This window comes from Hippopotamus amphibius, chromosome 7 (genome assembly GCF_030028045.1).
Source record: "Hippopotamus amphibius kiboko isolate mHipAmp2 chromosome 7, mHipAmp2.hap2, whole genome shotgun sequence".
In the NCBI taxonomy this organism is placed as follows: Eukaryota; Metazoa; Chordata; class Mammalia; order Artiodactyla; family Hippopotamidae; genus Hippopotamus; species Hippopotamus amphibius.
Genome location: NC_080192.1, coordinates 10,126,138 through 10,139,788, shown reverse-complemented (window position 1 = coordinate 10,139,788; position 13,651 = coordinate 10,126,138). Strand labels below are relative to the sequence as shown.

The 13,651-nt window shown below is 46.6% G+C and overlaps 1 protein-coding gene across 7 annotated transcripts in view; it reads right to left on the bottom strand.

The window, feature by feature from the left end:
* Window positions 1-654: 654 nt before the first annotated feature.
* PLA2G6 (phospholipase A2 group VI) overlaps window positions 655-13,651 on the bottom strand; it is a 52,144-nt gene continuing 39,147 nt past the window's right edge. For 6 of the 7 annotated variants that reach the window (XM_057742426.1, XM_057742428.1, XM_057742430.1 and 3 more), the window contains 5 exons: window positions 4,101-4,237; window positions 3,554-3,708; window positions 2,252-2,419; window positions 1,659-1,732; window positions 655-1,509 (listed from right to left, as the gene is read on the bottom strand). In XM_057742426.1, the coding sequence (XP_057598409.1) occupies window positions 1,365-1,509; window positions 1,659-1,732; window positions 2,252-2,419; window positions 3,554-3,708; window positions 4,101-4,237 (679 nt within the window). In that variant the 3' untranslated portion in view covers window positions 655-1,364. Of the gene's footprint in view, window positions 1,510-1,658; window positions 1,733-2,251; window positions 2,420-3,553; window positions 3,709-4,100; window positions 4,238-13,651 lie in introns of those variants that run through there. The other variant, XM_057742432.1, reaches the window with a different exon arrangement.

The following is a 13,651-nucleotide window of genomic DNA, read 5'->3' as shown; positions in this document are numbered from 1 at the left end:
GACGCGGGTGGGTTCATGTGACCTGCCCTTCAATTATTCACCCCTCTGAGCCGCGGACCGGTGGGCACGCGTGGATGCCCACTCTCCTGGGCCACCTACTCCTCAAGGAAGAGCCTTTCCCAGGCCACCAGGGACTTCTGGTTCTGGGGGACCCCTGCTCTCCCACCTGCCTACCCTGGGCAGTGCCCACCTTATTGGACTCGAGCTGTGCAGCGACAATCCCCGGACCCTCCCTGGCCGTCCCTCCCTGCAGGCGGAACACGCCCACGGCTCGTCACTGTTCTCAGGCCCCCTCTCTACCCTGAGACCCCCGGACCTGCACCCCAAGGGCTCAGGCTCCCACGTCCACTGCTGCCCGCCCAGCTCCTCCGCATGCTGAAGACGGGACAGCGCAAACCCTGGAGTCGCAGACCTGGGGGCACGCTTTGGCCCTGCTCACTCGCCGTGTGATGGTACCCGAGCCCCCTGCTCTCTCTGGGTCTCATCCCCTCCTCTGGCGATTGGGGCTCGCCCTCGCTCGCCACTGTGGGGCAGGTGGGCCTAGCTGCCCCCTGTGCACACCCTCAGGGCCTGATTTGGGGAGACCTAAAGAGAAGAGGTATCCCTGCCCCCAGGGAGCCTGGGAAACAGAGCTTCTGTCCGTCCGCGTGGGCACAGCCAGATGACAGCCAAGGCTGAAGGTCAAGGCTGAGGGGGGCTGGCGGGTGGGAGGCACTCACACCGCAGTGCACGTGAGACAGGCACCCTGGAACTGAACCATTTATTTCAGTTTGGGGCAGTCCCTGGAGCCCCTCTCCAGTCATAAACCACTTCCTGTCGGGAAGAATAACTGAAGTCACAAGAGCGACTTTTGAGAGCTCATGGGTGGGCGGCTGGGGGGTGTGGCGGGTAAAGTCACATGGGACACCCCACTCCCGGGCTTCTTCTCCTGATGCGGTGGGTGATGGCCCGTTTCTCTAGCTCCACACCCAGCGGAGAGGGCAGAGGACGGAAGGCGTTGCTGCAGCTCCGGGGGATGGGGAAGAGCCTGGGGCCCTCTGGGAGGCCTTAGTGTTTGAGCCGCCAGGGCGAGGGGCCGGAGAGTCGGTTGTCCTTGGCGGTTAGGCAGCAGCCCGAGTGAGGCGCGAGGCTTTCTAAGCTGGAATGACACAAAGTGCCAGAAGGCGGGGACAGAGGGGGAGAGAGGCCTTAGGACCAGCCTTAGGCAGGAAGCCTGCTGCCCCCCTAGGGGGGGTCTGTGGACACAGAGCCGCCTGGGCCTGGCTCTGCCCAGCAGTGCAGTGGTTGGGCCTCGCCCAGCCTCCCCAGCTGGGGCTGGGTGGGTGGGGTGGGGTGGGGCGGGGGCGGCTGGGGGTCTGGCGGCCTCATGGCGAGAGCAGCAGCTGGATGAGCTTCTGGAACTGTTCCCGGTGCTCGTAGATGTAGACCTCAGTCTCCCAGAGGGCGTTGACCAGCACCGTGTCGCTGACCTCGTCCAGCATGATGTCCGTCCCCAGCTGGGGGTTCAATCTGTCCGGGTCAAGGAGGAGGAGTCACTCTCAGGACACTTGGCCTGGGTTGGGGACAAGACCTAGGACTGGGGCAGGCTTGGGACACAGAGCAGCTGGTTGGGGAAAGGGAAAGTTCCGGCTCGGGGCTGGGGCCGGCCGAGCCCTCACCTGAAGTACTGGATGCCGACCATCTCGCACCAGGCCCGGGCCCGGTCCACGGCCCGCCCATCTGGATCCGTGCACTGGTGAGAAGCAGCGTCCGTGAGCATCCAGCCCACACGGCACCCACAGCCCCCGCCCCCAGGGTCCCCAGGTTGCAGGGTGGCTTAGCTCCCTATCAGCAGAGTGACTCTGGGCAAATCCCCCTTTCTGTGCTGCAGTGACTGTCCCAGCTATGCAATCAGAGGGACACGGCCTGTGGCTCTGACAGGTGGCTCGGCAGTGTTCAGGGTCAGTGAGTGTGAAGGGGCTGAGTGGACGGGCCTCCACCTCCCTGCCCCCTTAGCCCCTGTCCATCTGACATCCTGGGCTGTCGTTGAAGGAAGGAATCCACAGCTAAAAGACGCTTGAGAATCCCACCACAGGCGGTCACCGAAGGCCCCGGCCCGCACGGAGACTCTGGATTGAGGACCCCGCCCCCGAGCTGGCTAAGGAGGGCCAACAGAGCCCTGCGTCCCCCTGACACCCAGGGCCCCACAGGAGGCCTCATCCTGGGGCTGAGACCCTGAGGGAAGTGGGCCTGGGGAGGGGCCCACACTCACACAGTCCACCACCATCTTGCCCAGTTCCTTGGCTCCAAAAACAGTCTTGGCCAGTTCCCAGGGGTTGCTGGGACGGAAGACGTCCACACAGGTCACAGGCACCTGCGGGGACCTCCCTGTCCCCAAGGAGACGACAATGGAGAGTTTCTTCACCTTGTTGCCCTGACCCTGTTGGGACAGGACAGGTCAGAGGAGGCCTTCCTCATGGGCCGGGGGCACCCAAGGGTGAGAGAGAGCTCCCTGGGGAAGCATGAAGAGGGGTACAGGCCTCCTGTGGCAGAAGCACAGCCTGTGCTGCTTCTCCTTTGCTTCGAAACAAGTTCTGCTGCCGATCTGCTGGGTGACCTGCCTACCCAGGCCCCTCATCCACTTAGATGGGTGGTGTTTGAGGCCCCTTCCCCATCCCACAGTGGCTCACTGATTCCCTCTTCCTCCAGGAAGCCTGCCATTCCTCATCTGGCCCCTAGAGGGCGTGTGCCTCTCTGCCACCTGGGGCTGCATCAGGGGCTTGGTGATGACAGCAGTGACACCCGCAGCCAGCAAGGACACAGCACAGCTGAGGTCGGGCACTGTCCTAACCACTTTACAGATAAGAGGCCAGGAAGCCTCATGACAGTCCCCAGGCAGTGGCTGAAGTGAAGCACGGGCAGAGCCAGAGGCTCCTGCACCACAACTGCCTCTCCTAACACTTGCGGCCTTGCCCACTCTACACTGAGCTCCTCGGGCTGAGGGCCCCTTCTTTTCCTCCGGATTGCTGACTCTGCACTGCCCCATCCCCAAAGGCTTCAGGATGGGCTCCCCTCCTCCGTGAGCCCTTCCTGAGCCCCCAGGTCTCTCAGCAGGGGTGATGTTCCTGGGACCCTGCACAGTTTTCTGTCACAGCACCTGAAATGCTCAGATGGGCATGTCCTTATTTATGGACTGTCTGCCCTAAACGCGAGCTTCCCAAGGGCAAGTGTGTGTCTCCAGGCCGGGCAGCGTGGCCAGGCCTGCGACTGGCAGGTACTGGTATGCATGCTGTCCTCCCCACAAACAGCGGGTGCTGTTAACTGATCATAACACCCTTCACCACCTAGTCTGGATTGGGCCTCAGAATCCTTCTTAGCACAGTAGTTCAGGCAGACGCCATCAATCAAGCAGGTTCGCGTATGAGATAAAATTGCTGTTGAGTGCACAAATGAATGAACGCATGAAGAAAGCCATTTGTTCTCCCAGGAGTCAGTCCTTAGTCAGGTTTCCAGAAACAGGAGTGGTGGCAGTGGGCAGTCATGTCCAGCCCCTCCAACCCAAGGTGGCTCTCACCTTGCGGATCAAGTCCTGGTTGTACTCATGGATCTCGGTCATGGCGTCCAGCGTGGGGTTGTTGGCCAGCAGTCCGCCGTCCAGGAAGCGCCCATTGGGCCGGAAGTAGGTGGGGGCTGCCCCACTGCTCCGGGCTGCCCGCCACACCAGCTGCTCTGGGGGTGGGGGAGGAGGGGGCCCAGTGGCACAAGAGATGTGCATTTCAGATCTCAGGGTGTGTGTGTGTGTGTGTGTACATGTGTGCGTGTGTGCACGCATGTGGCGCTGCAGGAAGAGGGAGAGGTGGGGGACTCTTCACAAGCAGGACCGACAGGCATGCTGTCTGGCTCCGCCGTCCTGGTGGAAGGCAGGGTGCAGCCTGCCCGAGGCCTGATGGCTCCCTGGCTCTGCCTGCCCTCAGCTGATGCCCTCGGGAGGGAAGACCGGGGCAGTGGGTGGGACGGTGGTGGGCTGGGGGTGCCTGGCAGCAAGCCTGCGACTCCCACCCCCCACCCTGCAGCCTCTTGGGCCAATCACTTCCCACAGATGCATCAGACATGGTTTTAACCTGAGGGCTGAGTTGGAGGCTTCAGGTTAACGTTCTGGTGGAAACGAGGCTCCCGTACACACTCTGGAGCCTCGTAATTCCGGAAGAGGTGGAGTTCAGCCGGCTGCCGGTCGGAGAGCGTCCCTGTCAGCATCACCCTGGAGAGAAACAAGGAGCAGGACACTGAAGCCACTGACCCATCCACCCTTGACGATCCGCCTTTGGCAATTTTTGTTCAAACTGCCGATGCACTGATCCTTAAACTCAGTGATCCTACTTCTGGGAACCCATCCTAAGATGCTCCCACACGTGGGAAGATGGACACACAACAGGCTATTAACCGCATGGGCTGTTAAAGCAAAAGACTGGAAACAACTGAAATGTCCCACCAGCGGGATGGTTCAATACCCCACGGTTCCCCTGTGCAGTGCAGTCTGTGTCGCTGGAGAACAGCTGAGGAAGCGCTTCACGTACTAATGGGTGGTGAGCACCGAGATTTATGTTTAAGTGGAAAAAGCATGGTTCATGGAAGTGTGTGTAATATGCCACCATTTATTTAAAAACAACCCCCCAAAGACCCTATGTACCGATGTGCTTGCTCAGAGGGTAACTCTGGGAGGACCCATGTGCAGAACCTGGCAACAGTGAGCTGTCTCTGGGGCAGGGGGCTGCTTGGGGGCTGCAGCTCCGGGACAGGAGTCAGGGGAGAAATTTCAGCGTGTCATCTCTGACACTTCATCAATGTTCTACCATGTGAGTCTACAACCTATTAAAGAAGACTCCTAATTGTCTCAAGAGATGCAGACATCCTTGAATACTGAGGGGAGTTGTAGACTGACATAGCCCGTTTGGAAACTAATATGTATAAAGACCCTTACAAAAGTCCTGGCTCTTTGATCTGGGAATTCCATTTTGGAAAATCTGGCCTAAAGGAATAATCTTAGTTACAACGAAAGCTTTTTGTTTAAGGCTATTCATGCGGTGTAATTTATTACAGTGAAAAATGAATGCTCTACATGGAGACAATAGGAGGGAGTCTCTAAATAACTGAATGTTTTGCAGCCATTTCAAATTATGCTAGCAAGGAGTTCAGACTAACACAGAAATCTGTTTGTTACATTGAAAAATATAAAGAAAAGGGAACAAAAAACTCTGCGTAGGAAAAAAAAACTAGTTTTTCACTGCTAAGAACCTTGTGGAAAGGTTATTTGAACATACCTCCCACTGAACAAAAAACTAAATGCTGGAAACAATATTTTTTTTAATCTTAAAGGCATAGAAGATCAGATAAGATAGAAAGGAAAGACCAGGGTAAACTCTGAGGATAAGCAAGAACCCAGAGAGGTAAACGGAGCACAGATCTAGCTTTGACCTGAAGGCAGACACCAAACTGTCCATTTGAACTTCAATGTTGATGGTCTCGTGGGGCCAGAGAGATAGAAGTCAAAGCCCAGTGTTCACTAAAGGTTAGGGATCTAATGGGAGCCCCTCCCCACATTAGGTTGTAATCCCAAAGGGCTACCCCCTTGGATAAGGGTAAACCAGAAATAAACCTGCCACTTTCCCACCCCTGGAGGCTGTGAGTAAAGTTGCCTGGCATTGAACAAAGGAAGGAAAAAAAAATCCCTGAAAATGTATAACCACAAACTAACCCTCTTGCAGATATGTAGTCTAAATCCACACTACCTGGGGGGAAGTTCCAAAACCCTCATGTGAAGAATTTAGTTACAGTGGCCCTAGATGGTACTAAATGTGGGTATCTGAATGATATAACATAAGACACTCTGGAGAAGATACTCTCATTCCAGGCTTCACAGACTGCACATATTATTTCTCAACATTAAGGAAGATCACACAGTTCCAAAAAAGGTGGGGAGGGGGACATCATGAAATAAAACACCATGGATGAGAGACCAACACAAATAGCAAAACCTACCTACGTAGACAGCAGTTATTTGAATCCTCAAAGATTATAAAACAGCTATGCTTACAATGTTGAAAGACATCAAAGACAAGCTTGATAATATTTTCAGGGAATAGAAAACTACAAGTAATGACCTAGAAGATTTGAAGAAAAACTGAAGAGTACTTCTAGAAATTTAAATAAATAAATAAATAAATATGTAAATAAGTAAATAACTCAATGAATGGGTTAAATGGAAAATCAGATAAAGTTAAAGAGAGAATTGGTGAATCGGAAAATAGGTAAGAAGAAACTATCCAGAATGCAACTCAGAGAGATAAAATGAAAGAATATACAGGAGAACTTAAAGAGATGAAAGATAGAAAAGCTCTAACATTTTTAAATGGAGTTCCAGAAGGAGAGGCAAGAGAAAATTAGGTGGAGGCAAGGTTGAACAGATAATGACTCAAGCTCCCAGAACTGAAAGAAAGACACCAATCAAAAGATGCAAGAAGGCCAACAAAACACATGCAGGAAAAATTAGAGGGAATTCATATATAGATATATCATAGCACAACTACAGAGCACCAAGAACAAATAAACACATAAACAAAAGCATCCAGAGAAAAAAAGACTACCTACTTTCAAAAGAGTAAGAGTTAAATTGAAATTGACTCTGCAAGTGCAACAATGGATGCCAAAAGATATATAATGATATCTTTTGTGTTCTACAAGAAAATCACCAGGGACTTCCCTGGTGGCACAGTGGTTAAGAATCCGCCTGCCAATGCAGGGGACACAGGTTCAATGCCTGGCCTGGGAGGATCCCAGAAGCTGTGGAGCAACTAAGCCCATGTGTCACAACTACTGAGCCTGTACTCTACAGCCCTCAAGCCACAACTACTGAGCCCACGTGCTGCAGAGCCCACGTGCTGCAGAGCCCACGTGCTGCAGAGCCCACGTGCTGCAGAGCCCACGTGCTGCAACTACTGAAGCTCATGTGCCTAGAGCCCATGCTCCACAACAAGAGAAGCCACTGCAATGAGAAGCTCACACACCACAATGAAGAGTAGCCCCCACTCACCACAACTAGAGAAAGCCAACATGCAGCAAGGAAGACTCAACGCGGCCAATAAATACATAAAGGAATTAATTAATTAATTAATTAATTAATTTTAAAAAAAGAAAAGAGAAAAAAAAAATCACCAGCCTAGAATTCTATACTCCACAAGAATAAGAGAGAAATAAAAGAATGTTCAATTGGTGAGGGTGAAATAAACCTATTTTCAAACAGCTCTGCTAGTGTAGAATTCACTACCAGTGGACCATCTTTATGGGAAAGGCAAAAGAATGTACTTCAGGCAGAAGGAAGGTGGTCACAGGGAAGACTGTAAAGCAAAGAAGTGATACACATGTATACCTACACACACACATATGCACACTCTCTCACACACACACACATACCCAATGGTGTACTGGAGCCAGCTCATACTGGCTTGTGAGACCCTGGTGCTACATCTCATGAGCTGGTTGTTAAACTGTTGGTGGCTTTAAATCAGCCACTGTGGGAGTATTAATGCCATGGGAATTGGCAAACATTGCAAACCAGGGTTTTTTCCCCCTAGAGATCTGGTTTACCAGCTGACCCCTAGATAAACATAAATAAACATCAACTTCAAAAAACAATGTCTTGTGAGGTTTGAAAAAACAAGATAGATTTAAAATACAGAAAAGTAATTATAAATAAGATAGGGGAAGGAATATGGAATTAAAGCCCTTAAAAATCCTTAATTATCTGAGGGTACTAGCATCAATTAAATTTAGACTTCTATAATACACACTGAAAAACAGAAATGAGTGCATATATTTCAAACTATTGGGGTTGGGGTGGAATGTAATGATTAAAACTATTCAGCAAATCCAAAAGAAGGCAAGAAACAGAACAAAATAGGATAGCATATGTCATCCCATAAATGAGTAATTATGTAAATACCAATGGATCAGCCATATAAACTATTAGATTAACCATATGAAGGTTGTGATAGTCAAACCAATCAGCTAAGTCTGACTTAACTAATTAGATAAATAAATATATTACTATGCAATAAAAACCTATAAATAGACTACACGCACAGATTAGATTAGGAACACATCCAACCATAGACTGTTTACAAGAGAGACATTTAAAACATAAGGATCGAGAAAGCTGAATTAAAGCATGAGCACAGACATACTATGCAAATACAACCAATGCAAGCTAGTATAACTATATTAATATCAGACAAAATAGACATTAAGGCAAAAAGTATTCTTAGAGATAAAGAGAGCTGCTTCCAGTCACCAGAAAGATTCATAAAAACTTAAATTTAAATGTACTTAATCTCATAGTGTCAAAATATTTTTTAAATTAATTAATTAATTAATTAATTGGCTGTGTTGGGTCTTCGTTGCTGCACATGGGCTTTCTCTAGTTGCTGTGAGCTGGGGCTACTCTTCATTGTGGTGCGTGGGCTCCTCATTGCTATGGCTTCTCTTTGTTGTGGAGCATGGGCTCTAGGTGCGTGGGCTTCAGTAGTTGCAGCACATAGGCTCAAAGGCTCTAAAGCACAGGCTCAACAGTGGTGGTGCACAGGCTTAGTTGCTCCGTGGCATGTGGGATCTTCCTGGAGCAGGGATTGAACCCATGTCCCCTGCATTGGCAGGCAGATTCTTAACCACCACACCACCTAGGAAGCCCCATGTCAAAATAGTAATGTAAAAATTGACAGAAATAAAGGGTCAAAAGCCAAATCCCCAGAGTGGAAGATTTCAATGTATTTCTCTCAGTAATTGACAGAGAGAAGTGGACAAAAAAATTAGTACAGATACATAAGATTTGGAAATTTTAAACAGTGTTCCTAGCCAATATGACTCAGTCAACATGTACAGATATTGGCACTCAACAAAGGAAGAATCCATATTCTTTTAAATTACACATGGGACATATACAAAAACTGACTGAGAAAGGCCACAAATCAAGTCTCAATTTTAAAGGACCAAAATCAAACAGAGCATGTTCCCTGGCTGCAAAGCAATTAATAACAAAAAGATAACCTGAAAATCCCTAAGTTTAGAAATTGAGAAATGCCATTTTTAATAACCTATGGTTAAAAAATAATAATACAAATTAGAAAGTTTTTGAACTGAAAAATCATAAATGTGCTTAGGGGATATAAATAAAGCAGTACTTGGAAGAAAATGTTTAGATTTACATACACACACATTATATATATATATAGTATAAAAATATATATTTATACATATATATAAAATACAGTAGAAGAGAAGAAAGGCCAAAAAAACCAATGAGCAAAATATTTATTTCAAGAAGTTAAAAAAACAGCCAAATAAACCCAAAGAAAGTATAAGGACCAAATATATAAGAGCAGAAATTAATGAAACAGAAAACATACATATGAGAGCCAATAAATAGTCCAAAGTTGGTTTTTTGAAAGACTAATCCAGGACTTTCCTGGTGGTGCAGTGGTTAAGAATCCGCCTGCCAATGCAGAGGACTTGGGTTTGATCCCTGCCCCAGGAAGATCCCACATGCTATGGAGCAACTAAGCCCGTGTGCCACAACTACTGAGCGTGTGCTCTAGAGCCCATAAGCCACAACTATTGAGCCCATGTGCTGCAATTACTGAAGCCCACGCACTTAGAGCCCATGCGCCATAACAAGAGAAGCCATGGCAATGAGGAGCCTGCACACCACAATGAAGGGTAGCCTCCACTCACCACAACTAGAGAAAGCCCACATGCAGCAATGAAGACCCAACACAGCCAATTAAAATAAATAAATAAATAAATAATCCAATTAAAAAACTCCTAGTGCCATGACGAAAAAAGATCAAAAGAGGAGATGTAGATAATCAGGAATGAAAAGAGGGCCATCACAACAGATGCTGCAGACATTAAAGATGATAAGACAATTTTGGAACAACTCTATGCCAATAAATTTGAAGATTTATATGAAATGGACATATTCCTAGAAAAACATAATTTAACCAAAACTAACTCAAAACATTTAGAAACCCTGAATAGTCTTATAACCATTAAAGAAATTAATTCCATCATTAAAAATTTTCCCAGCAAGCAAACTCCAGGTTTAGATGACTTCACTAGCAAATTCTACCAAATATTCATGGAAGAAATAAAATCACTATTAACTCTTCTGGAAAACAGAAAAAGAAGAGATACTTCCTCAAAACCAAAAGCCTGCAACCTAAAAATGGGAAGAAACAGGTTACTCTCACTCATGAACATGGATACAAAAATCCTAACAAAATATTAGCATATTTGAGCTATTTGAGCCCATCAGAATCCTCTCTGTGAAAGGCACCAGGAACGAAAGCAGAGATTCAAATCAGTTACTTGTATACCTGGGTGTACTGCAGCATTATTCATGATAGCTAATAGGTGGAAACGAACCAGATGTCCATTAACAGATGAATGGATAAACAAGATGTGTGGGGCTTCCCTGGTGGCGCAGTGGTTAAGAAGCCATCTGCCAATGCAGGGGACACTGGTTCGATCCCCAGGCCAGGAAGATCCCACATGCTGCAGAGCAACTAAGCCTGGGGCCGCAACTACTGAGCCTGTGCTTTAGAGCCCACGAGCCACAACTATTGAGCCCATGTGCCACAACTACTGAGCCCTCACACCTAGAGCCCACGCTCCACAACAAGAGAAGCCACCACAATGAGAAGACTGCACACCACAACAAAGAGTAGCCCCTGCTCGCTGCAACTAGAAGGAAGCCCACACGCAGCAACGAAGACCCAATGCAGCCAATAAATAAATAAATAAATTTATTAAGAAAAAAACCCAAGATGTGGTCTATACAGGCAGTAAAATATTATTCAGTCTTAAAAAGGAAGGAAATTCTGTTACATGCTACAACATGGATGAAACTTGAGGACATTATGCTAAATGAAATAAGTCAGTCCCCAAAAGACAAAAGATTCCACTTACATGAGGTACTTAGAGGAGTCAAATTATGGAGACAGAAAGTAGAATGGTGGTTGCCAGGGGCTGGGGGAGGGGAGGAATGGGGACTTGTTTAATGGGCACAGAGTTTCAGTTTTACAAGATGAAGGATGTTCAGGAGATTAGCTGCAGGACAATGTGAATATACTTAACACTACTGAATTGTACATTTAAAAATGGTTAAGATGAAAAAAATGATTAAGATAGTGAATTTCATGTTATATGTATCTTACCACAGTTAAAATTTAAAAAATAAACAAATGGTATTTCTAAATACCAGCCATTATTAGAAAATGAAATGTTTAAAATGTGTAATTTACAGTAGCACAAAATATATGCAATACTTAAGAATAAAAATAACAGATGTGGAAGACGGCTATAGATAAAGTTATAAAACTGTACTGAGAAACTTTAAACAAATGGAATGTTTTGCTATGTTCTCTAATTGGAAGACTTGGTGTTTTAAGATGTCAATTCTCCCCTAAATAAGCTCACAACAAACTCTTATATGTAAAATAGACAAACAACAAGGTCCTACCATATAGCATAGGGAACTATATTCAATATCATGTATAAACCATAATGGAAAAGAATATGAAAAGGAATACGTGTGTGTGTGTGTTTAACTGAATCACTTTGATGCACACCACAACTAAAACAAATCAAGTATACTTCAATAAAAAAAAAAAAATCAAGCATACAGATTCAATGTACTCACAATCAAAATCCCAACAGGATTTGCTTTTCTGCAGAATCTGACAATCTGATTCTACAATTTCAACAGAAATAAATAACAACAAGTAACCCACATCTTATACAGCACTTCTTCGTGCTAGGTACTTTTTAAGTGCTTTATATATAAAAACACAACTTTTTCACTTCTCAGGAAAGCCCCAGGAAGCAGGTAGTATATTATTCCCATTTTTGAGAAAAGAAAACTTCAGGGTACATGCTTTTAACCACTTCTCTAAAGGGCCTCCAAGAATAGCCTTGAAGAAGGACAAGGTGGGAAGCCCTGCTATAAACTTGCTATAAAGGCTGTAGTTAATAAGGGCTCTGTGGTCAAAAACAGACCCAAGGACCCTGGACCCACTGTGAAGGAAGCAAGGCCTGTGATGTGGAGGGAAAGACAGACTTTTTCACAGATGAGGCTGGGGAAACTGGTTGTTCATGTGGAAAACAGGAAATTGGACCTCTCCTGATACAAAAATCAACTCCAGGTTGTTAGAAGACCTGAACGTGACAGGCAGATTGAGGGAGCTTCCCGACCTGAGACCCAGGAAAGCAGCTTCCTGCCTCCGGTTAAGGAAGGGTTATTGAATGGATATAAAAAGCACAAATCACAAAAAGGAAAACATTTATAAATTCTACTGCATTAAGAACATCTGTTCATGAACAAAATACCATAAGGAGAGTGAAAAGATAAGCCTAGAGTGGGAGAAGAGATTTCAAATCCACGTATCCATCAAAGGACTAGTTTTCAAAATATAAACAAGACCATTAAGAAGCCTCATAACCCCCAAATCACACAACCCAACTTTGCCAAAAATGGGTAAAACACTTGAACAGGAACTTTACAAAAGAGGAAATCCAGATGGCCTTAAAACACATGAAAAGGTGTTCAACTTCACTAGTAATCAGGAAAATGAAAGTTCCAAAGAACAGAGAGAGTATCTTTCACCCTAGATTTATAAAGATAAAAACGTTATAAATACAAATTGGTTTGACAATAACCAATGTTAGCAAGAATGCAGAGGGCCAGGAACTCTCAAACATGGCTAACGGGAGTGGAAACAGAAACCAAGGCTCTGGAAAACAGCTGGGCAGAATCTAAGGGTTGAGGACACGCCTCCTCCAAGACTTCATAGCTCTACTCCTTGGCACGTGCCCCACGGAGTCAGAAAACAAGTCCCAAAATGTCCACCACAGACTCAAGAAGTCTAAACAGGAAAAAACCCAAGTGCCCGTCAAAGGTGTTTGGAGAAATAAACCGTGGGGTGTAGTCTTGTGCGCCACGAGAACGAACGAAGCACAGCTTCCCCCAGCAGCAGGGACCATGCTGCCCGACGTGGCATTGCCGGAGGAAGGCTAACACACAAAATGATTCCCTCCAAGGCCAGAGATGGGCAGGACCAAAACCATGCTCAGGACTGCATTCAGGTGCCGAAACTAGACAGAAAACCCGGTTCACACCAATCAGGAGAGCTGTTACCTCTGTCTGGGTGGGGGGCGGGGGAGCAGGAGTTGTGATGGGGCTGGGAACACACTGTGTGCTTTTAGACTTGGCTGGTGATTATACATGGGTGTCTGCTTTAGAATTATTCATGGAACTTTTAATGTATTTTTCTAAATGTACGTTCTATTTCACCATAAAAAATAATGTCTAGAATACAATATACAAAAAAATGCTTTTTAAAACATTATCTTTTGGTTACTAAATCATGGGTGATATTTTCCTCCTTTTTACTTTCTGTATCTTCCAAATTTTCTTAAAAGGCTGCGTGGGCTTCCCTGGTGTTGCAGTGGTTAAGAATCCGCCTGCCAGTGCAAGGGACATGAATTTGATCCCCTGTGCAGGAAGATCCCACATGCTGCAGAGCAACTAAGCCCGTGTGCCAAAACTACTGAGCCCATGTGCTGC